Here is a 24,921-nt window from a genome sequence, read left to right as displayed (position 1 = left end):
TTATATACTCCCTCCGTTTCATAATATAGGATGTTAAAGAAGTTTTTTTTGTTTCATAATATAAGATATTTTCAAGTTTCTATGTAATTTTTAGATTAGTTTAATATTTTATATTATGTAGTCTTGTTTGTGATTGGTTAAACTTTTTTAAAGTATTTATTTCTTAATCTGCGTGTTTTACTCAAAACATCTTATATTTTGAAACAGAAAGAGTATATAACAAATGACAATACACTAGTAACCATATTTTTTATACTATATGATATATTACAACTTACATGTCAGATTGGTTGGGAAGTTTTATATCAGCCAATAAAATCCAACTAAAAATTCAAAATTTATAGTATATGATATAACAAGTGGCTACAGCCTCCAAGTGATTAAATGGCCTCAGTAATTGCTAAGAATATGATAGCCACTCATAGTAACTACAGCTGTTGATCGGATGAGGGTCCCTTCTTCTACTCATCTATAACTAGCTAAAATACATAATAAACTCTTCCTCTAAATATTCACCGGAAGAAAAAACGATTTCGAGAAAAGGTAAGTCTCATATTGAGTTTATTACTTTTCTTTCTTTAATTTTATGTGGAAGCAAGTTTTCAGATCTTTTCTGTGCCCCAATCCTCTTTTAGTTGAGCCACATCGAAACAAAATTTTATTTCTTTATACCTAAAATACCGTGTAGATATGTTTTTAAAGTTTTAAGGAGTGTTATTGATATTGTAGTTTTAAAGAGTTATAACTTTTGAAAACTTTATTGTTATTCAATTTTGAATTATAAAGACTCTATTAAAATAATGTATTATTGGTTTAATATATAAAAAATGTTGTTTACAATCATTATAAGTTATCTATTACTGAATTGGTGATTTTAGAAGTTCATTCAAAATCATGCGTTATTAGATTATGAGATAATTTTAACTAACTTTCAAATTATATTACAGCAGTGTTTGGTTGATTGACTGTAATTTTTTTTGTTCATTTGAAAGAACTTTTCAAGACTTCTAAATAGTAGATGGTAAGAGATATTCTCCGGAAAATCTACGTGAATGGTGAATCTGTGAAATCTTTACTAAACTCTCTAACTATTTTTAAAATTCTGTAAATTATAATCATCATAATTCTACACTAATCAAAATCAAATAACAACCCTTTAGTTTATTGTTACAAATTAGAAAATATAAAATTTTTAATGCCTGAGTTAATGAAATAGATATTAATTGTCAAAATTTAATTTGCAAATTCCAGTTCTAATGTGAAGTATGTTGGTTATTTAGTCCTCTTTAGTCCAAGTCTCTTTATATTGTCGAGTCACTAATTTCTTAACAATTGCAAAAATAATTATTTTAAAATGAATTTCCAAGTAACCCAATAAGAAGAAACTAAGAAGTTTAATCTCATTTATTTACAATTTATATAAACAAAATTCAAATTAGAATTAAAATTAAACCAAACAAACTTTTATTTACTCATAATTCGTAGGCCATAAACATATTAACTCATATTTTCTGATTTTTTTTTAAATTTAATTCACACTTTATATAAAAAAAATTTACATTAGAATTAACATAACTAAAAAATAAATTTTACCTAATTTTACCTACTCAAATTTTGTAGTCTGTAATGCGTTAAAAACTTTGAATTATAGACATTTCTAAAAAAGGTATTTCTAACAGTTCCATGATTAGTACTTAGTAGTTAGAAGTATTAACCACATAACTTTCAATTAATAATAACGAAAACCCTATACTCAGCAAATCGGAGGTACTAGGAAGAATGGCTGCCGTGGTGAAAACCGAGGTTTCTAGTTTGGTGGGGAAGCTTGAGACAGACGTGGAGATCAAAGCTTCAGCTGGACAGTTCCATCACATGTTCGCGAGGAAACCACATCATGTCTCCAAAGCATCTCCCGGAAACATTCAGGGCTGTGACCTTCCGGGAGATGCTTTGGAGTGTTAACTAAATGATGTAGATGGGTTTGCAAAGAAGGCGAAGGAGAGGATCGAGGCGTTGGAGCCCGAGAAGAACTTGATCACGTTCAGGGTCTTAGAAGGTGATCTGATGAAAGAGTACAAAAGCTTTGTGATAACAATCCAGGGGACTCCTAAGCATGAAGGGCCTGGAAGTATTGTGCACTGGCACCTTGAGTATGAAAAAATTAGCGAGGAGGTTGCTCACCCTGAGACCCCTCTTCAATTCTGTGTCCAAAGGGATCGATGAATATATCTCGACCGAATAAGTGGAAACTGCTCTTCGTGTGGCTCTATAAGTGTGTATGTCTTAAGCATGTCTATCTAAAACTAGTCCGTACGTCAAACTGCAGTAAATTATGAGCCGTGACCGAGTTTGGGTAAGATATATATATTTCGGTGTGTGTGCAATAAATAATGAGCTGTGCTCCATATATGTATAAGTCAGGTAATGAAATCGATATACCTTAAAAATATGTGTATTATTTGTTATTAATAAAACTATATATGAAGCATATAATATAAAAAAGTTTTTCTCAATTTTTGCTAAATAAATAATACTTATCGTCCTATCTCTCTGATATCTATAATTATTTATTTTTTAGATCTAATTATTTGGACTTAATTAGTTAGGCCTGACAATAAAATCCGAACTGTATCCGAACCAAAATAAGCGAATGAAAACTGAACTGAAATTAAAAAAATAATAGATTGGTTCTTGGCTTCCATTATTTTGGATATCGATTATTATCCGATCCGAACCGATATCCAATATAACCGAACATATAAGAAACAATTTGATATTCTGATAGATATATCGCATATTTTTTATGTATTTGTATGGTTCTATGAGAACCTTGTCAATTGCTTTATTTCTATCTTTTTTGTTTGTTTTAAAAACTCTGTTAGTATGGTTATTCGGGTATAATAAAAATAAAAGTATATGAAGAAAAATTTATCCAATCACTTTTGGTTATCGACAATCATATCCAAACCGATCCGAAATCCGAATTATCCGAACTTAAACCGATTCAAATTTTATAAATACTCCAATGGATATTAGAGTCAATATGCAAAAAATCCGAACACAATCTGGTCCGATATCTGAACTCCCAGACCTATAACTAATTCTAGGTCCATACAAAAAAATTTCTTTGACATTTTCTTCCTCCCTTCTTCAATCGGAGACATATGCAGTATTTAGAAATCTATAGCCTCCATATATCAGTCTGTGGTTGAATTCATCCCGGAATTATACGAAAATGGTCAATGTCAAATCAGCTGCATGATTGTGTTATTCAGACATCTTTTCTTTCTAATCAGGTATCTTAGTTCCAAGATCAAATGGTTAAAAGCAAATTGTAAAACATGTTTACATTAGAATGTAGGAAAAATAGAAAATAATATTATGAAAAAATCACATGTTATAAAAAAGTAATGAGAATATAAAATATATTCTCAATTACATAATTATAAATTTATTTAATGTTAATTTTTATTTTAATGCAAAATAAAGAATGTGTTTTCATATATTTACAATTAATTCTGAGGAAAAGAAATAATTGTTTACTTGATTTTAAAAGAATTTTAATGTATAATGATATAATTAAATACAATTAAAATAGATAATGATTTAATTAAGTTTAAAAGGAATTACACATGTCATAAAGAGATATGCCAAGTGTCGGGTTTTTAGAATAAGAGTTTGGAGAAAATCTTACTATATTATGTCGTATAATAATAAAGTAAAGTTTTCTTTTGACAAGCTCCAAAAAATTTTCATTTGACGCTCTCTTCATATAAGAAAAGATATTTATATATGTGTTTATTGCATATTTGTAACTCTCTCACCTCTCACATAGTTTATGTGACTGCTATGACAAAGAATGTGCCATATACTCTTAACTACAATTTTTCTTATAAATAGTGTTGCAGCGGGATAAAATACGAAAGTAATCTTGAGTATCAATGGATCCCAAGCAGGATAATCGTACCTCGGATTCTATTCTTATCAGGATATCAATGGATTCACGATTAACAAAGAAATCAAAGACTTTCTTTGAGAATGCTCTTATCAAAAGCTCTTTAATTTATTAATAAAAACAAACAATCTCCTTCATATAATAGGCCTGAATATGCTATTTATAATAAAACATACTAAAACCAAAGAATATTCTAGAACAGTAATTATTAATTAATTAAAATATGACAATAATAGATATTTGGAAGTATTCTAATATCTTGCTGCATCAAATAGGAAGACACATATCTTACTAACCCTCATCTCTAAAATCTCAAATCTCATATAATTTTTGTAATTAACTAACATTATCTTAACTTATTAATTATATCATTTTTGTAGGTTTAAAAAGCCCTAATTTTTTAATTTGTATGCATAAGAGAAAATTTTCTAATTTTTATCATCTAAAATTGTCTTCATTCCTATTTGTATAGATGTCAAACTGATGATAGGAGACCTTCAATAGGTCCAAACGAAAGCGACATAAGAAAAAATAGTGAATGCTCAATATATCTTGAAAATCTAAAGAAAAAAAAACCATAAACATTTTACTATGCAATCACAAATTCCACTATGAATTTATTACAAACTTCCCATATTTGTAGAACACAATTATTCTAAGCTTTAATATATTTTATTATTAATAAAGCATAATGATCCAATACAATTACTTGTTAGAGAGAGAACAAGTCAAAACTATGATAGATTGTTATTGAAACAATCCAACTCGTTATATATATATATATATATATATATATCCTAATATCTAATGATCTTATACTCAATAGCAACCTATCCCAATCAGCACAACAACGGATAACAAATAATTCAAGTCCAATAATAAATAATAATTAAAGAAATAACATAATATTAATTCCAACAATAATCTAGAACATAACCAATCATAAAACCAGCAACCCTAGCATCCGTTCTAGACCACTAAGTTCCGTCTCTAGCATCCTAACAAAGACACATAGAAAATAACCGAGCCTCTAGAACATCCTCCTCTTCATAACCTTGATTCCACGATCACACTTTGTCTTTACATGCGCCACAACACAAAAGAGAGGCGTAAGTATTACCAGAAATACTTAGTGAGGTAATCCTTCCATCTACTCGGCTATACACAAATGCAATAAGATCTCTCATGCCACAAACAACAGACAATAAAACAAATAAGGCAATGCACAAAGCAACATGACGTAACTGGTTGCTGCAGAAGGGTGTTGACCGACACCAGAAAGTGCCGACCAACACTGGTCAACATTCTCAAAATCCCTAACAGCGACACTCGTCAATTCCTTGAGTCGTCCTCGCGTTGGTGTCGACCGACACTGATGCCGAGCATCGATTTCCTTCGAACAAAACCTCCGAATCTCGCCTTCAAGCTTCTCCTTTCCGTCCCACACGATCCCAGGAACGAATCCAAGTCTCAGGAGCCACGAAAGAACTCACAAACAACCAAAAGAAACATCCACACAACACACAAAGTCACAGAAACAGAGTTCTTAACTTAGATAAGCGATGATCATGCACTCACATTACCCAAAATACGAGATCTATACCTCAATGACGAAGCTAGCACCACAACAACCTTCCCATGATCATGCACTCACCTTACCCAAAATACGAGATCTATACCTCAATGACGAAGCTAGCACCACAACAACCTTCCCACCACATCCTTAGCCTTAATCCACACTCTCCAGGAAGAAAACTCACCCACAGGACCCAAAGATCTCCCAAAAACCTCAAGAACAGTCTCAGGAAACTCTCTCTTCTTCTTTTCTCTCTAAAAGTGCGAAAACGGTTAACGGGACGAAGGAAGTCGACTTCTTTCTTTTAAACTCGAGTCTAGAGCTTATCCTGAACCAACCACGCGAACCGAATAATTAAAATCGAACCGATTAACCCATTCACACTTGGTGTCGATACACCCTCACCAAATTTTCAAAATTTGGATCACGAGTGTTACCGTTATATACGATGGTATGAGTTTACTCCTTCAACACATAATTTATAACTCACTAAAAAATATCTATTTCTAATACTATATATAAACGAGAAACTCAGGTAACAGCAAAAAAAAAAAAAAAAAAAACCCCACAAACAAAAAAATAATCAGTATATATTAAAAATTACAAAAATAATCAGTATATATTAAAAATTGCAACAATAATCATTACTAAGTAAACAAATAAAACTTAAAAATATCTAAAATTACAAAAAATTCAAAAACAATGCACGGAGTGATTACTTATATGATATACGATTGCATAATCTCCTTGTCATGAGTGTTTACCGTGTTATGTTTGAAAGTGTAGCTACATATAGCTATTCGAAATTTCAGCTAAGTTTTATGGACTTACAAACAATCCAAATAAATTTCAGCTATCCATCGATATTTTTTATATTATATGATCTATTTCAAGTCAGATTGGTTGGGCCAATTTTATATCAGATCGATTTTATATATTATCAGAATGATTTCATTTCATGTCGACTAGATAAAACCATTTTTAGTGTCGTAGTCCATTTCAGTTTGGTTTGGTCGGTATGTAGCTCTCATATCATTTATTAAGTTTCACAGATATTTAACTCAAAATCAATTTATGATAAGTAGATTATTCCAACTAAAGAACAAGTGGATGATAATAAAACCCAACTAAAACTTTTGATTTTCTTTTGAACTAATTAATGTGATATAACAAGTGGCTACAAGTGATTAAATGGCCTCAGTAACTGCTAAGAATTTATAGCCACTGGCACTCATAGAGTCATAGTCAATACAGCTGGTCATCGGATAAGAGTTCCCTCTTCAACTCGATCTATAAAGAGCTAAAACACATAAAGAGCTCAAATACATAAAGTGCTCTTCCTCTAAATATTCATTGGAAGAAAAGGCATCGAGAAAAGGTAAGTTTTGAGTTACTTTTATTTCTTTAGTTTTATGTGGAAGCAAGTTCTCAAATCTTTCGTGTGCCTACAGCCTACCAGTCCTCTTTAGTTCAGCCACATCACAAAAAAAAAACAAAAGTTTATTTCTTCGGGACTAAATAATCATTGAAATACTGTACAAATAAATATCTGCACAGTATTTTAACGGTAGATTGACGTTATTTTTTGTTGTTGAAGTTTTAGAAGGTGTTATTGGGTTTGTAATTTATAAAGAGTTATAAATTTTGATAAGTTTAATGTTTTTTATTAAAGTCATGTATTATTGAAGCTGTTTACATTCATTAAAAGTTATGTGTTACTTAAATGATGATTTTAGAAATTCCTTCAAAATCATGCTTTATGGGATTAAGAAATATTTAAACTAACTTCCATATTCAGATTCGGCCCGTAGCTAAAGCTGGTAAACCATAGGCTTTAAGCAGTAGATAATATATCAAAATTTATGGGCATCATAATTGAAAATTTGTTGTGGTGCAGTGGTCATCGTCCTTCCCACACTTGCAGAGCTTGACGAGTTTGAACCTGGGATGTGCATGTTTTGACTAATTTTTTTTTTTGTGTTTAGTGGTAAATAATTTTTTTTTTTTTTTTGCTTTAGGCATCCAATTAATTTGCGCCGGCCCTGTCCATATTATATTAAAGTTTAGTGTTGATTGACTTCAAAATAATACTAGATTGTCAGGGATATTCTCCTGAAAATCTCTATGAATAACTCTTTATTAAACTCTCCAAATTTCTTAAATTCTGCAATCATTATAATCATCATAATTTTACACTAACCACAATCGAATAACACCTTCTTAGTTTAATGTTACACTTCAGAAAATATAAAAATTTAATGCCTAGGTTAATTAAATATACATTAGTTGTCAAAATTTTATTTGTAAATACCAGTTCTATTGTGAATTATGTTGGTTATTTAGTCCTCTCTTTACTCCAAGTCTCTTTGTATAGTAGAGTCATTAAATAATTTTAACATATATTAACTGGGTGGTTTATGCTTTTCATTAATTTCTTAACTATTGCAAAAATAATTATTTAAAAGGGAGAATTTCAAAAATATACCCTTTTTAAAACCTTATCAAAAAAACTTCTAATAATTTGGGATATACTCAAATAAGTGTGAACCCTCATAATAGCATACACAAACTACCTTTATACGTATATAAAATCTTATAAATACTTTATAATTTTTTTATAAGTACCTTGTAAAACTTTTTAAAATACCTTGTAAAACGCTATGAAATCTTACAAATACTTGAATCGAGTCTCCAAGTAATAGTTATCATCGAAAAGTACTTTCTAAGCCTTATAAAACATTATAAAAATTTCTGATTTAATGAGAGTTATTTTAAAATTACCAGCTAAAATAGACATTTATTAAAAGAGACACACTAAAAGGGGTACTAAAAGATAATTCGAAGACTCTATCCAATTGGTTGTAAGGATTTATAAGATATTTATAAAATTTTATAAAGTTTTATAGGATATTTATAATTAAGGTTTTACAAGATATTTATAAGGTATTTATATTTATAAAGTTTTACACACGTATAAAAATAGTTTTGTATGTTTTTTTTACTACATAATAAATATGTATATTATGGATATATGAACCCCACAAATAATCATTTTAAATTGATGAGTTTGTGGTTAATTACATTTAACTACTAAAAACTAATCTTCAGTTAGTTACATGATTTTAAATAAAGATTACACAAGAGTAACATACATATAACAAAACTTAAAACAATCATTTTGTGCTATTAATATGACTAAAAGTATGAAAAATAATCCTTATATATGTATAATAAATATCTAAGAAATATGAATGTTATTTTAAATTGGACAACGTTGTTTTTAATGAAATTTATTATATGACTAGTACTAAAAAACAGAAAATAACTTATTATCAAATATTAAATGTAATTGTAATTATGTAAAAGTAAAAAAAAAACAAAAATTTAAGAACTATCTTTTATTTTGTTTTAAATGTCGAGTTCGTACGTCAATTTGACGATACTGAAACGCCGAAACAACGAGTGAACGTAACTTTTATACAGTATTTAGCATGAACCACTACAATATTCGCTAGTGTCATTTTCTTTTCAATGGTTTGGTAAAAGTTAGATTTGTGGTTGAAATTCTAAAATATATATTAACAACTAATCGAAAGTAGCGTCAGGAATCATATTTATGACTAGATCGTTTTATATATGAACAATGCATATAACAGTTTAACACACACAAAAAAAAACACATAAAAACAATGCATTTGTAATCAAGTAATTATAATTTAAAAAAAAAACCCTAGTTTCCTGAATAAAACTTTTTAACTTCTTCAACAGTATCTCAAACTTTACTCTACAAAGAGATGCTAAATAACTCATAAGGAACTCACTCCTCTCTCAAAACCCTATACTCAGGTACAAAGAATGGAAGCCGTGACGAAAACCGAGGTTTCTAGTTTGGTGGGGAAGCTTGAGACAGACATGGAGATAAAAAATTCGGCTCATAAGTTCTATCACATGTTCGCCGAAAGACCACACCATGTCTCCACTGCATCTCCGGGACACATTCAAAACTGTGAACTGCATGAAGGCGAATGGGGCAAAGTTGGCGCAATCCTTTTCTGGGACTACATTCATGGCAAGTCAACTTTATACACTTTTGTTTTCTTATAATTGGTGGATTCTAAACTGAAATTAATTAAGACAAACATATGAGGTATGCATTCGTCTAAGTATGTAGTGTTAAACAATCAACATGTCTAGCTAATTGATCTTGGACTGTCACAAAACCACTATCACTTTTGAGAAAAAGTAGGAAACTTTGAACCATAAAAGTAAAACTAATCCTGGATATTGATCCACGACTGTAATATTATTATTTGCATATATGATATGTTTTTAATTGATATTCGTTTTGATTATTAAACTCAAACCTATATACCCAATTAAATATAAAGTGTTAGTTAATTGATGTAGAGGGGGTGGAAAAGGTGGCGAAGGAGAGAATCGTGGCATCGGAGCCGGAGAAGAACTTGATGACGTTAAGTATCATAGAAGGTGATCTGATGAAAGAATTCAAAAGCTTTGTGATAACGTTCCAAGTGACCCCGAAGGAGGGAGGGCCAGGGAGTATTGTGCACTGGCACATTGAGTATGAGAAAATTAGCGAGGAGATTGCTCACCCTGAGACTATTCTCCAATTCCATGTCGATATGGCCAAAGGAGTCGATGAGTATCTCTCGACCGAAGAAGTGGGGATTGCTCCTCGTGTGGCTTTGTAAGTTTGTGCGTCAAACTGCAGTAAATCATGAGCCGTGACTGAACTTGGGTATAAGATATATATTCCGATCGGTGTGTGTTTATGCAATAAATTATGAGCTGTGCTCCATTTATGTATAAGACATGTAATGAAATCGCTGTACTCTTAAAATATGTATTCTTTTTTATTAATAAAACTATGAAGCATATGATATAATATATGATTGCATAATAACCCTTTTCTTTTTTGAAAAAAATTCCTTAATTGTCTTTCTGCCTTAATATATTTACGAACAATTCTGTATCATATTGTGTGGAGATTTACACGTAGTAAAGAAAGATGTAAGGAATCAAAGTCATTACAAAATAATGGATCAACTAAATAATGCGGATAAAAAGATTGTATCTTAGGAGTTAGGATTATTAATATCATCGTACCACCAACCCAATAATGCGATGATAAATATATGTACTAATCAAAGTACAGACTCTGGAAAAAAAAATCAAAGTAGAAGACTAACTTACAAATATGATTATAAAATTGATAGATTAGGTTTTATTTGTTTACTTATTCATTATTTATTTATAGTACATTTAGATATCGCATGTTATATAATAAGATTTTGTGTCAAACTATATTTCTGCTTTTTTACGGAAATTAGATGAAAATAGTGATTAAAATTTTAAATATATTTATCTTTACATATATACATACATATATATATATGCATATGCTATAAATAGATTAACTCATATATGATGAAATTTGTATGCTATAAATAGATTAACTCGTTGCCAAAAAAAAAAAAAAAAAATTAACTCATATATGATGAAATTTGTAAGCTATAAATAGATTAACTCATATATATTCCAAAATTTGTTGACTCCATTCAATTGTCTTTTTTTTTTTTGAACAACCAACTACCTTCGTTAAATTAAACGGGGTTCATTACAAAGTAAAAGAGTCTTTTTTGCCAGTTTATCAGCCTCAACATTTCTGTCTCTTGGAGTAAAATTGAAAGAACATCTGATAAAAAAAGTCGAAAGGTTCAGGATATCAAGGAGAATCACGTAAAGTTCCTTGGATCGGATCTTCGAATTAAGGGCTTTGACCAGCGTCTGCGAGTCTGAAGCGAAATGGAGATGGGTAAATCCCGATTCAATTGCAACTCTAACTGCTGTGAGAGTTGCTATTGCTTCGACCATCAAGGGGGAATCAACATGATCGGAGGATGAGGTTCCATAGCGCAGTGTTGTTCCGGGTCGATCTTTGAAGATCCAGCCGAAACCTACAGTTTTATTCGTCGTCCAAGCCGCATCCGTGTGACAAAGTGTTGTGAAGGGGGCAGAGGTGGTTGCGGGTTGAGCAGGTTTGGCCTCTTGGCTCATATTTCCTGTACTTGTGCCTGTTGCCATTCTTTAGCTCTGGTAATTGCTAACAGGAGGATCTCCTCTGCCTGAATCTGTTCCTTACGAAAGATTAGGCGATTTCGGGCTGACCAAATGGACCAAAGAACGGGAAGAGAGGGCCATGACCAAGTCCCGACGGTGGGAGGTTCATCATTCGAGAGCCTAGAGCGATGCCATATTTAAAGTCGCGGATGAGTTCTGGTCTGATGGGACCTTTTAGGGGGCAGAGGACCAAATCTTGGAAACAAACGGCCAGTGGAAGAAGAGGTAACAGACAGATTCCGAGTCACCATAGTGAGAGCAGTTAGCCTCTTCTTTGATATGTCTGTGAAGGAGATTCACACCCACCGGGAGGAAGTTCTGCGCTGCTTTCCACAGGAGGAGTTTGACCTTGGGGGAACAGTTAGTAGCCCAGATGCTAGTTCTCCAGTCAAAAGAAACAGGTGGGTTTTCTCGGTTTTCATCAGAGTCTGCTGCAGGCAAAACCTCGGGTCCATCATAATCCTTTGAGCATAATCCTTCATAATAACCTGATTTGGTGGAGTAGAGGCCATCGACTGAAGGTAACCACCCCCATACATCAGAACCATGAATTCCACTTGGTCTTAACTTAAGGATGTCTTCCTCATAAAGGGGAAGGATCTGGTGGATACGGTCTGTGTTCCAGATTGTCGAGTTTGGTAATAGGAGGTCTGAGACAATGAGATTCTGGGTGGCTTCCGTAGGTGGACCAAAAGGTGCAAGAGGTCGTGAGAGAGATAACCATGGTGTTCTCCATATCGGCGTGGAAGCTCCACTCCCTAGCAGGCGTCCCAGATGGGGTTTGAGTAAGTCCCTGCCAATGTATATACTTTGCCAACCGTGAGAAGCCGATGATGGGGGTTTACAGTTCGTAAATGAGTTGGTTCTGCAATATTTCCCAAATAAAACTCTTGCTAACAAGCACTGTGGGTTTGACAAGATTCTCCAGCTGATTTTTGCCAGTAGCGCATCATTGAAGGTTTGGATGTCCCTGAACCCTAACCCTCCATCTTTTATTGATTTTGTCAACTTTTTCCACGCTAACCAACACATTTTCTTTTTTCCATTGTTAGAGTCCCACCAGAATCGAGTAAGTGCAGATTGGATATGTTTGCACAAAGAGTTGGGGAGCTTGAAGCAGGACATTGTGTATGATGGGATAGCTGCCAGGACAGACTTAAGGAGAGTTAGTTTACCAGCAGATGAGAGGAAATGGGAAGACCAGCTTAAGGCCCGTTGTTTAATCCTATCAACAATTTCACTGAAGAGGTCTTTTTTCTTGCGTCCAAACAATTCCGGTAGTCCCAAGTACTTTCCTTGCCCTCCCTCTTTCGATATGCCTAGGATTCTTTTGGCTTCCATCTTGACTTCAGTACTCGTCTTAGAGGAGAAGGTAATAGATGACTTTGCTTGATTGATTTGTTGACCAGATGCCTCTTCATACTTGTGCAGAATATTCTTCAGTGTCCAACAATTCTATTTTCAAAGAACTCCCTGTTAAACTTGAAATGGTTTATAGGATTTATAAACTGGGAGACTCGACTTAAATATTTATGAAGTATGTATAAATTTTGTAAGATATTTATAAAATCTTATATGGTATTTATAATTTTTTATTTTCACTACATATAAATTGTATTCACCTGCTCTCGGTTTTCTCAATTATTTAGTTTTAAATATCAAGTTCGTACGTAGTAGAAAATATATAAGTGTAAAACTATTGGTTCGGTTATACACTTAACTAGGACCAGACCCACGCTACAGCGTGGAGGAATGTTCACAGAACATAAATTCATAACGGATTGATACATGTTATATTTTTATTTCAGGGTCAGTAAAATATATATTTTTGTTATGAGTTTGAACATTGGATAAAATAATAGAAGGAAACAAGAAAGTGAATGATAATATACTGAGTTTTGATAAAATAAAATAAAAGATAGAATTTTAATATTTTCATGAATTTGGATAAAATAAAATAAAGAAAAAATTGTATTAATTTATAAAAATAGATTTTTGAAAATATTGTGTAAGTAATTAAGTTTGGGATTTTTGAAATTTTTTTTAATATAAAAATAAAAGAGTTTCCAGCTAACTTTTCTACATGTTCTGACCCGTTGCAAAATTACATACATGTTTTGACACGTTGCAAAATTGTATACACGGGATATATGTATCCACACAAAAAATGTTTCGGAAAATCTATAAATTATGGTTATTTTTTAATTAAAAATTGAAAATTTTATAAGAATTTCTGTTAAGGATCCAAACGAATTATATATACTTTAAATCTGTATGAGTAAATTGATTTTTTGTCGTTTTCTTGGTTTCATGGTTAGAAAACACTTATTTAAATAGCATTTCATGTTGTAAAAAAAAAAAAGCATTTCATGTAATAATTCATAGTCTTTACTATCAAAATGGTTCCTAGTTTATTGTAAAGTTTCTTTTAAAGTTTATTATAGAAATTTTTGTCTGATTTTTTCTATTGAAGTTATTGGGCTGTATGTAATATTCACAATTTAGTTTAGTGTACTCTTTAGTATTGTCTTATAAAAAATCTTAATGGACTAAGTTAGGCCTTTTTGTAAAATTATTCAATTTAACATTAAACTAAACAATTTTTCTTTTAACTCTCTTCCACAAAATCGAGAAACCCAAACTCTAAACCAACATTTTCCATTCTTCATCACTTCCCTTCAATTATGTTCTTCGATTCATGTCAACATCGAACAGGTCTTCATATCAATTATTTCCAAACATGCTGATTTTCTATTCCTTTTTTGAAGAAAGCAAAACCTACCACAAAATCGAAATCGGGAAAACGCTACCGCTGTCAAAGGGTTTATATGTACATATCGGCAATTAATAATTCAACAAAATCACTTTGGCTTTACCAAATTCAAAGAGTTAGGAACTAATTGCATGTATTTTGGTAAGTTATTTCAGTTTTTAAGTTAAATTTTGCAAATTGTCATTTGGTATTTTTCGAATTGATTGTCATGCTCTCAGATTGTTATTTTGTTTCTGAAAGTAGTGGATAATTTTCGTTCTCAAACAGTGGTATGCTTATATATTTTCTGTCAATTTTGATTTCACCATTTTTACAAGTTTAGGGTGATTGGAAAAATTTGTACGTAAAAAGATTGGTATAAGTTGAGTTTGCCAATTATTTTAAAAATCTAATAAAATTTTATTTATGATTGTTTCAATACATGATTAACTTAAAACCCGACAAATAAAAAATAGCAAACTAAGTAATGATATATATGAACGGTATTGAATTTTTAAACTCATCTAACAACATTTCATTCTTGTAATAAACCTCTTGCAACACATGCTTATAAGTAAACAATACATAACTTTGCAAATAAAAAATTTACATATATACCTTTGAAAGAATTGACCTTAGGAAATTGCTGTGTTTGCCTATAAAAAAAAGGCAAACATATGACCATCTTTTGCATGTTGTTTTCGCAAGCTAAGAGAATGTTTTCAGCAAACGACCCTCCATACTGTACACGCTAAACGTTCATCTCTTAAGAAAGAAAATATAGTAATTCAGTAGCATAATGTTAAAAAGTTACAAATTGTTATATGTATAGAATAAACACGAACTCATTAGTACCTTTTATCCCTGAGTACAAACTCGATTTTGTTTTTAATTCTATCCTCCTTGTCATGAGTTTTCATTTTGCCGAAATTAACTACCTCACAATGACATCTACAAAAACACATTGGTTTAGGAACATAGTAAATGGACTCTTGCAAAAAAAAAAAACTACAAATATACTTACATATAAACATATAAGCTAATGAAAACGAATATGATACATACAAAAACTACTAATATAAGCTTATTCTATGGTATCTGATAAAACCATTTCTATAGTCTTTCTCGAATAGACGTTATATTGCTTCCAATAATGAATAATTTTCACTTGAATTCTCCAGCTTGTTCTGAATGGTTTAATGGACTGCAGATCTGTGATAGGCACGAGAGGGGCAGCCATTGAAGAAGGCTTGAAAGGAGAAAGTAAAGAAGGTATGGTGATTGAAGCTTCGATTAGTATCATCGTATTTATAGGGAGTCGTCACGTATTCTCCATTACATATGATTTGATAGTATAATTTATGGTATATTCGTAGAATGTGGGATAAAAATCTTAAGTAGTTAATTAGATAATATATTCTTAACAATGATGATATATTTTCTTGGTGCAGTTAAGGATAAAAAATGAATCAGATCTTGAATTAGGAATATAGTACATTACTCAAAATGCGGCTTTGTAAGATTTTGGAATAGTCTTTGAAGATTGATATCTGTTAAATTAATTTTATTTGAATACCGTAATCAATGTCATAGAGGATTGATATCAATCAATTGAATACCGTAATCAATGTCTTTAATTGTTTGATTTGATAATAATATAGACTAATCTAATGTAGCTTCTCTATTTTGGAGCCTTTTTTTTGCAGCCCATAATAGCCCATTAATTATTCTGTGAGGGAAGCAGTTAGTTGAAGTTCGTCAATAGTTTCTTTACGATATCCAATTTAGAATTTCCGGGTAATTTGAAATTTAAAACTCGACCCATAAAGTTTAAAAGTTACCTTTAACATTACTGAAATGTTTGCAGTCAAATTTCGACAGAAGCATTTTCGGGCTATGCGAAAATTGTACTTTTCTTTTACTAATTTAGGGATTATAGTGATTACTGAAAAGCCGGAACTAGTCGGATTGAACGTAGTTTTTCAAAATTTAGCATGGACCAGTACAAATTCATTAGTGTCATTTTCTTTCTAATCGTTTCGTAAAAGTCAGGTTTAGTGATGAAATTCTAACATAAATGTTTAAAATATACATTAACAACTAATGAAAAGTAGCGTCGTGAATCATGTATGAATAGATCGTTTTATGAACAATGCAAATAATTGTTTCAAAAAGTAAAGAAAAAAAAACAATGCAAATGTAATCTTCTAGAAAACTAGTTTAATGAATAAAACAATGCTGAGTCATATATAATGGATTCGTGACCGACAAGAGCCTAGCACCGCTTTCTACGTTTCTTTAAAATAATATATATATTATTTTAATCATAATTAATAATAACCACTCAAAAGTCATACATGTTGGTATTTGTTGAGAATTGTTGTTTTCACAAACAACAGAAAAAACGATTCTCTTCTTACTGAACCAAATAATGGATTTTTTATTTTGTTTTTAGGCCCATTCATAAAAGTAACTGTGAGATAAATGGCCAATGGAGATGCTATAATAATCATAGAAAACTAGTTTAATGAATAAAACTTAAAAAAAAAAAAAAAAAAAAAAAAAAAAAAAAAAAAAAACTTCATCAGTTTCTCAAACCATTCATCTACAAATAGATGCTAAAGAACTCATAAGGGAACTCACTCCTCTCTCAAAACCTATACCCAGAAATCAAGATAAGCAAATCGAAGGTACAAAGAATGGCTGCCGTGACGAAAACCGAGGTTTCTAGTTTGGTGGGGAAGCTTGAGACAGACGTGGAGATCAAAGCTTCGGCTGGAAAGTTCCATCACATGTTCGCCGAGAAACCACACCATGTCTCCACAGCATCTCCGGGGCACATTCAAAACTGTGAACTGCATGAAGGCGAATGGGGCAAAGTCGGCACTGTCGTCATCTGGAACTACGTTCATGGTAAGTCAACTTTATACACATTTTTTAATAATTGGTGGATTAATTAAGACCTCTACGAGGTATGCATCCGTGTATTTATGTAGTGTTAAAAAATCAACATGTCTAGCTAGTTGATCTTGGACTGTCACTAAACATTATTACTTTAAACAAAAAAGATAGGGAATTTTAAACCATAAAAGTAAAACTTATCCTGGATATAGATCCACGACTGTAATCTCATTATTTGATATATGATATGTTTTTGATTGATATTCGTTTTGATTATTAAACTCAAAAGTCAAACCAATATCAATAAGTGTTAATTAATTGATGTAGATGGGGTGGCAAAGGTGGCGAAGGAGAGGATCGAGGCGTTGGAGCCGGAGAAGAACTTGATCACGTTCAGGGTCATAGAAGGTGATTTGATGAAAGAGTACAAAAGCTTTGTGATAACCATCCAGGGGACTCCTAAACATGGAGGGCCTGGAAGTATAGTACACTGGCACCTTGAGTATGAGAAAATTAGCGAGGAGGTTGCTCACCCTGAGACTCTTCTCCAATTCTGTGTCGATATGTCCAAAGGGATCGATGAATATCTCTCGACCGAATAATGGGGATTGCTCCTTGTGTGGCTTCGTAAGTGTGTACGTCTTAAGCATGTCTGTTTAAAGCTAGTCTGTACGTCAAACTGCAGTAAATCATGAGCCGTGACCGAGTTTGGGTAAGATATATATTTTGGTGTGTGTTTGTATGCAATAAATAATGAGTTGTACTCCATATTGTATGTATCAGTCATGTAATGAAAGCGCTCTACTCTAAATATTGTGTATTATTTGAAAAAAAAAAAAAAAGTGTATTATTTATGGTGTCAAAAAAAAATGTGTATGATTTATTATTAATTAAACTGTGAAGCCTGTGATATGATATATGATTACATGCATAATAATTCTTGTCTTCTTTTTTTTTTTTCTAAAAAAGGGTTTTATAATTTGTCTTTCTGCCTTAATCTATTGAAGAACCCTTCTGTATCACATTGTATAAATGGAGACATAATGAAGAAATAAAGAAAGATGTAAGGAATCAAAGTCATTACAAAATAATGGATCAACTAAAGATTTTGTCAACTTAATAATGCGGATAGAAGACTTATCATCGTACCAACCCAATAATGTGATTATTATATGTAATAATCAAAGTAGACTCTCGAAAAACCAAAAAACAAAAAACAAAGTAGAATGAAGACTGACTTAAAATGATTGTTAAATTATGTTTTATTTGTTAACTTATTCATTAGTTTAGATATTAACGCATGTTTATTTAATATGTTGTGTCAATATTATTATTTTTAAGGGCATTGGATGAAAATAATGACTAATATTTTGCAAGCAGAGAAATTGCCAAGACCGGAAGCGAATTGGATCAAGTGTAATTATGATGCTTCATTTATCAATGGAGATGACAAGGTTTTCACTTGGGCGCCATCCAAGCCAATGATTTAGAGTACAAACTGCTCTTGAAAGTGAATATCAAAGACTAATTCAAGTAATGCAACATAGTTGGAGCAAAGATATCGAATAATAATCTTTGAGGGTGACTGTCAAGAGTTACACAAAGTCATCACAGTAGAAGTCTTAAACATTGGGGAGTATAATTGGATGAAGAGCAGTTCCGCTGGATAGGAAGACAACAAAACAAACCTACAGATAAGCTTGCTGAAGCTCCCAATGCCACACAACAATTCTAATTCATATTTCACTTTTATGTTCCAAGCTTAATCACAGAGTTTCTACATACAGACTTTTGTAATTCAAACATCAGTTAAGTAATATAATACATACTGTATATGTCAGATACATTCTAATGTCTTTTTTTTTTTTTCTATTGTTCCAATCGTTTCATAAAATTGCATTTAACGTTGAAAAATGATATGGTAACATTAATCATTAATGTTTAAGAATATAACGTCGTCAGCAACTACCTGCTGTGAATAACAAATCATATAATATATTAGCAGAGACTTAGCAACTGCGAAACCGAAAGCAGCGTGTGAAAGGTATGATTGATGAGTTGATAATTTTATGAACAATTCAAACAATTATACCGCTGACTCATAATGATGGGATCGGGATCACATGAAACACAAGTAATCAAGAAATTATTCTAATGAATAAAATTCTCCATTTCTACAACAGTTTCTCTACCATTCCACTACAAATAGAGGCTGAGGAACTCAATAGACGACTCACTCCTCTCTCAAACTCTATTTTCCCCCTAAAGATAAGCAGATCAAAGGTAGAAAGAATGGCTGAGGTGACTAAACCCGAAGCTTCTAGTTTGGTTGGGACGCTTGAGACAGAAGTGGAGATCAAAGCTTCGGCTGGACAGTTCCATCACATGTTCGCAGGGAGACCACACCATGTCTCCAAAGCATCTCCAGGCAACATTCAAGGCTGTGATCTGCACGAAGGTGACTGGGGCAAAGTCGGTTCTATTGTCTACTGGAACTACGTACATGGCAAGTTAACCTTATACACACTTTTATATCAGTGGATTCTAAAGTGAAACCAATTGGTTTGTCTTATTAGCCTCTCGCTAAACTGTTATCACTTACTTTTCTATTTTAATACCTCTGGGATTTAAAACGGAAAAAAAAAAAAAAAAAACTAATCTTCATAGACAAGTCAAGTGCAACCTATATTACATAATACCCGGGAAAAAAAGCGTTTAGAGGAACCGATCCCTTAATATTTTTTTTTTTTATATGCCCACTATATAATATATGCTTACCTTATAATATGTTGTTGTACTATCTGCTTATAATAAGTTGCGTTGTACTAATTAACATTCAAATAATACTCAAAGTCGTCCTTCTAAATAATTAATATTAGATAATTGGTGTAGATGGGGAGGCCAAGGTGGCGAAAGAGAGAATCGAGGCGGTGGAGCCGGAGAAAAATCTGATCACGTTCAGGGTTATAGAAGGTGATTTGATGAAAGAGTACAAAAGCTTCTTGCTTACGATCCAAGTGACCCCGAAGCAGGGAGGGCCAGGGAGTATTGTGCACTGGCACCTTGAGTTCGAGAAGATAAACGAGGAGGTTGCTCATCCCGAAACTCTCCTCCAGTTCTGTATTGAAGTCTCCAAAGAGATCGACGAACATCTTTTGTCCGAAGAATAGAGGAGAGAATACTCCTGGTCTGACTATAGTCCTGTTCGTATATGTATCGTGGGATTGAAGCATGCACAGTTTAATTTCTCTCTTTCAAACTGCAATAAATAAATGATCTCTGTGTTCGACGTATGTGATGGTCTAAATGCCTTTATGTATCTGTATGTGTTTTGTTTGTTTTCGTAAATGTTTTTCAAATATTATATATATGCATGTGATATGTCATATGAACGTTTGGATAATAAGCCTTGTCTTTCATTTTTTTTTTTTCAGAAAGGCCCAGTTTATAAGCTAATAAATACATTGCAAAAGGCGGTAAGGAACCACAATAGAGTAACAAGCTAATTAATCTAAGCAAACCAGTTGGAATAAGTTACATCCAAACTAGAGCATAAATAGGCTTCAAATCATGATTTTTTTTTTAATTGAACGATGGTCAAGGAGAATTAACTGTTCCAGAGAACCACATCTATAAAAAGAGTGCGAGGCGATTCGATTCTTTCTTTTTGGTTTATTCTAGGTTTAATCTGGTTTAGTGTTTTTGTTAGTCGGTGAAGCAAACAGTTAACCGTATAAATCCAAATGCATGGAGAAACTACGATTTTGGGGAATTTTAGCAATAAAATTTTTGATTCGGAAAATCTTAACTATAGAACATACTATTCAGGTAGATATACGAGGAGGTTATAGTTATGGGTGTTTCTGGTACGATGCAATACTTTCGAGAAGGAAATAGATCGTCGATCCGTGTGTTGCTTATCAATATATTGATCTGTCGAATGAGAGAATGATCCAAATTTTTGTGAACACGGTGATTTCTCTCCACCCATACCACATGCAATTTTTACTGTTTCCAGTTTATGACTTTAGATGTAAATAACGCATTGAATAAAGAAACTATATATTCATATTTATCCAATAACATAGTCAATGAATTTTGTTTTATTTGCATAAGAACTTACGTGCCTTCTTTAACGAACGACATGTTCTCTCTTTTGAAAACACTTATTTATGGAATTTTTAGCGGAAATACTATATGCCAAGGCTGCAATAACAAATTTGAGTGATCTCTAGATCATTTAATTTAATTATATGAACAAAACCTAATTCAGTCTTATCCTTTACAAAAATTCAGTAGGTGAGACAAAATAGCAATTAATAAATATTTGTTTTCTTCTTCAACCGTTACGCCCTCACTCCTCTACATAAAGAGGTCAAACTTAAAGAACTCAAACGGGACTCATCATCTCTCAAAATCCTTTTAATTTTCGGGATAAACAAATAAACGAGAGAGGAAAAAATGGCTACTAAAATGGTCGGGGAAGCTATGAATCCAGTGAAGACAGAAGCGTCTAGTTTGGTTGGGAAGCTTGAGATAGATGTTGACATCAGAGCTTCGGCTGGGCAGTTCCATCACATGTTTGCCGGGAGACCACACCATGTCTCCAAAGCATCTCCAGGCAAAATTCAGCGTTGTGAGCTGCACGAAGGCGACTGGGGCAAAGTCGGCTCTATTGTCTTCTGGAATTATGTTCATGGCAAGTCAATGCTATATTCATATTTGTTTTACATAGATTTCAGTCATACCAGACATATATATATATATATATATATATATATATATATATTTATACTATATTTTGTGCAGATGGGGAGGCAAAAGTGGCGAAAGAGCGGATCGAGGCAGTGGAGCCAGAGAAAAACCTGATCACTTTTAGGGTGATAGAGGGAGATTTATTAAAGGAGTATAAGAGCTTTGTGATCACTATCCAAGTGACCCCTAAGCAAGGTGGACGTGGGAGTGTGGTGCACTGGCATGTCGAGTATGAGAAAATTGACGACAAAGTGGCTCACCCTGAGACCTTCCTTGAGTTTTGTGTCCATGTCTCCAAAGAGATCGATGAACATCTCCTGAACGAGGAATAGATAGCACTCTTTAAGATTCTGATGTCCATCCTAGCTATGTGCATACATATAGATATGTCTGCTATGAAGCATGCATGTTTTAGTCTATGATGCAATAAATAAGGAGCCTTGATAATATGTGTGATATATGAAAGTGGTATACTCTAAAATATGTGTATGTATGTTTAATATTATTTTCAAAATAAAAGCTTTTGATCAATGATATATGATTGTGGATAAAATCATGATTCGTCCCTCCGGTATCATGAAAGTTACAATCATGCATTCTTTGCTTCCTCGTTTAATAAGTCTCTTGTAATGGCGAGTTCTATGAGCTTCATGTTAATGTATCAAAAACGTGTTATTACCACTAATAAACATGCATAATATCGGAAAAAGTGTTACAAGTCCATATATATAGCCAAATTAAACGTAAAAGGCCAAAAGAACGTAACTAAAATCAAACAGATTAAAGACAGAAAAAAAATCAGAGTATAAGATTAAAATAACTTATGTTATATACTACCTACTTGACTAAAAACTTGTAGAAAGAAAGCAGTTTCTTTTTTAATTGATTGATCTTTTTATCTTATTTGGAAAAACAATGAGTTATGTTAGAGTTTTAATGCATGTTTAATGAAACAACAGTTGAAGACCAACACATGTAATCTGATGGTTTATGTTAGAGTTGTTTTGAGAGGACAATACTTTTTCCAGTTAGCGAAAACACAAAGAAATACTAATTACTAGACGAACAATTATTGGGTTCACCTTTTGTTCATTTTTCCTTATTTTAAACAATGAATTTAAAAATATATTCATTCAATTCCTTATTAAATAAAGAAACAAAATTTGTATATATTTTGATAAAATTAAAAACTCAAACCGTTTTTTATAAACTCAAAACGTAAACCGATATATAATTTCGTTCTAATTGTAAAATCTAAACCCTAACCATCTCATTTATAAACCCAAACCGACATATAATTTTGTTCTAATTGTAAAATCTAAATCCTAACCACTTCATTTGTAAACTCAAACCGACATATATTTTTTTTTAATTATAAAATCTAAACCCTAACCATTTTATTTGTAAACCCAAACCGACATATAATTCCGTTTTAATTGTAAAATCGAAACCCTAACCACTTTATTTGTAAATCCAAACTGACATATAATTTCGTTTTAATTGTAAAATCTAAACTCTAACCACTTTATTTGTAAACCCAAACTGACACATAATTTCGTTCTAATTGTAAAATCTAAACCAAATCAATATTTAACTTTCCTTAATTAAAAGTATACAGAATTTGTTTCCTTAATTTGTTTTGCTTTCTAATTTAGTTTTGATTTATTTTTAAAATAAAATAATGTATACTTTAATGAACCTAACACATCCCACATTTGCCGTATGACAAGATATGTCGAAATATAATGACATAGATATGCCACTTCCCTCTCAAGAAACAGTTAGTTGAAAGGGATCGTACCTATTTTCTGTGAAGAAAAACGTGTTGATAATTTGTTATTCAACTCTTCAATCGAGCATCCATTGATTTTTTACGACAAATTGAGCTTTTACAGTTTTCAAAAGTTATATAAGTGTTGGGAAAAGTGTTGTCAACGGACATATCACACAAACTTCCAACACCTAGACTACCAAAAAAGTGTTACATATTTTCTAAACGTCGTTTTTGTTACATATTTTTATTTCAATCACTATTATTTTCCGAATTTTTAAACAAAAAGTTGACATGTCACTTTTTTTCTTTTTAATAATTGTTTTCAGGGATCACTATTATTTTCCGTCTAAATGTCATAAAGTTAATAATTGTGTAATATTTTCCCAATTATTACACCTTTTTTTCTTTTTCTATTCACATTGCAAAATCGAGATCCCCAACATTCATTTGTTAAGATGTTTGAGACCTGATCCAAAACAAGATGGCTTCTCTCACTGTATGTCCCTGTAGATTTCATTGACAACTAAGATTGTAACAATCAACTGCATGAATATTTACTTTGAGGTTCCACGCACGGACTAACAAAATTCAATTCCTACAACTGCATGAGTAAATTACGTTCAGGTTCCACGGACTAACAATATTTAATTCCTACCAAACCTTTCGGTTAATCGAAACGTGCTTAAAAGTGTAATTTGTCCAACGAGTGGTTCTCTGTAATATTTTGTAGGCAACTTATATTTTAAAAGTTATTTTCAATGATACAATATGCATATTGTATTATTGAAATTATGAGAGTGTAATATTAATTTTTCCTAAACACCTTTGTGTTCTTACTCTCATCAAATCTATATGGTATCAGAGTAGACGATTCTTGTGGATCTAAATTAAAGCTTCCGCGTTAGTGTTTTTGTGATCCCAATGATCATGGGATGTGAAGACAATGGTGGTGATGAAGACGAACCCGATGAAGATGACCTGAAGCAACGTTGATGTGTGGTTTGACATACACATGCATGGTTTTAGTTTATTATTGTTTCTTTAGTTAATCGAATTTTGGGTTGGTG

At 32.0% G+C, this 24,921-nt stretch overlaps 3 protein-coding genes and 1 long non-coding RNA gene across 5 annotated transcripts; all 4 read left to right on the top strand.

Annotated features, from left to right (window-relative positions):
• The first annotated feature begins 413 nt into the window (after window positions 1-413).
• Window positions 414-2,547, top strand: LOC104701737 (uncharacterized). Its single transcript, XR_002032766.2, has 2 exons — window positions 414-543; window positions 1,758-2,547. It is a non-coding gene; the product is annotated as an uncharacterized LOC104701737 (long non-coding RNA).
• Window positions 2,548-6,655: 4,108 nt separating this feature from the next.
• Window positions 6,656-10,437, top strand: LOC104701736 (MLP-like protein 31). Of its 2 annotated transcripts, XM_010417479.3 has the most exons (4): window positions 6,749-6,909; window positions 7,429-7,518; window positions 9,378-9,600; window positions 9,939-10,437. In XM_010417479.3, exons 3-4 carry the CDS (start codon window positions 9,387-9,389, stop codon window positions 10,241-10,243), a joined length of 519 nt encoding a protein of 172 aa, XP_010415781.1. In that variant the 5' UTR covers window positions 6,749-6,909; window positions 7,429-7,518; window positions 9,378-9,386; the 3' UTR covers window positions 10,244-10,437. The 2 variants fall into 2 exon arrangements, with proteins under 2 accessions (XP_010415780.1, XP_010415781.1); XM_010417478.3 differs by lacking the exon at window positions 7,429-7,518 and having other exon boundaries at window positions 6,656-6,909.
• A 6,384-nt stretch (window positions 10,438-16,821) lies between these two features.
• LOC104701735 (MLP-like protein 31) lies at window positions 16,822-18,055 on the top strand. Its single transcript, XM_010417477.2, has 2 exons — window positions 16,822-17,337; window positions 17,653-18,055. Exons 1-2 carry the CDS (start codon window positions 17,124-17,126, stop codon window positions 17,925-17,927), a joined length of 489 nt encoding a protein of 162 aa, XP_010415779.1. The 5' UTR covers window positions 16,822-17,123; the 3' UTR covers window positions 17,928-18,055.
• A 1,486-nt stretch (window positions 18,056-19,541) lies between these two features.
• On the top strand, window positions 19,542-22,608 carry LOC104701732 (MLP-like protein 34). The gene is given in 4 exon segments (XM_010417474.3): window positions 19,542-19,831; window positions 20,218-20,523; window positions 21,836-22,024; window positions 22,135-22,608. Coding segments are annotated over 4 exon segments (987 nt in total). The 5' UTR covers window positions 19,542-19,617; the 3' UTR covers window positions 22,413-22,608.
• The last annotated feature ends 2,313 nt before the right edge of the window (window positions 22,609-24,921 follow it).

The sequence above is a fragment of the Camelina sativa genome, chromosome 7 (genome assembly GCF_030686135.1).
Source record: "Camelina sativa cultivar CO46 ecotype springtype chromosome 7, ASM3068613v1".
In the NCBI taxonomy this organism is placed as follows: Eukaryota; Viridiplantae; Streptophyta; class Magnoliopsida; order Brassicales; family Brassicaceae; genus Camelina; species Camelina sativa.
This window is presented reverse-complemented; position numbering and strand designations above follow the sequence as displayed.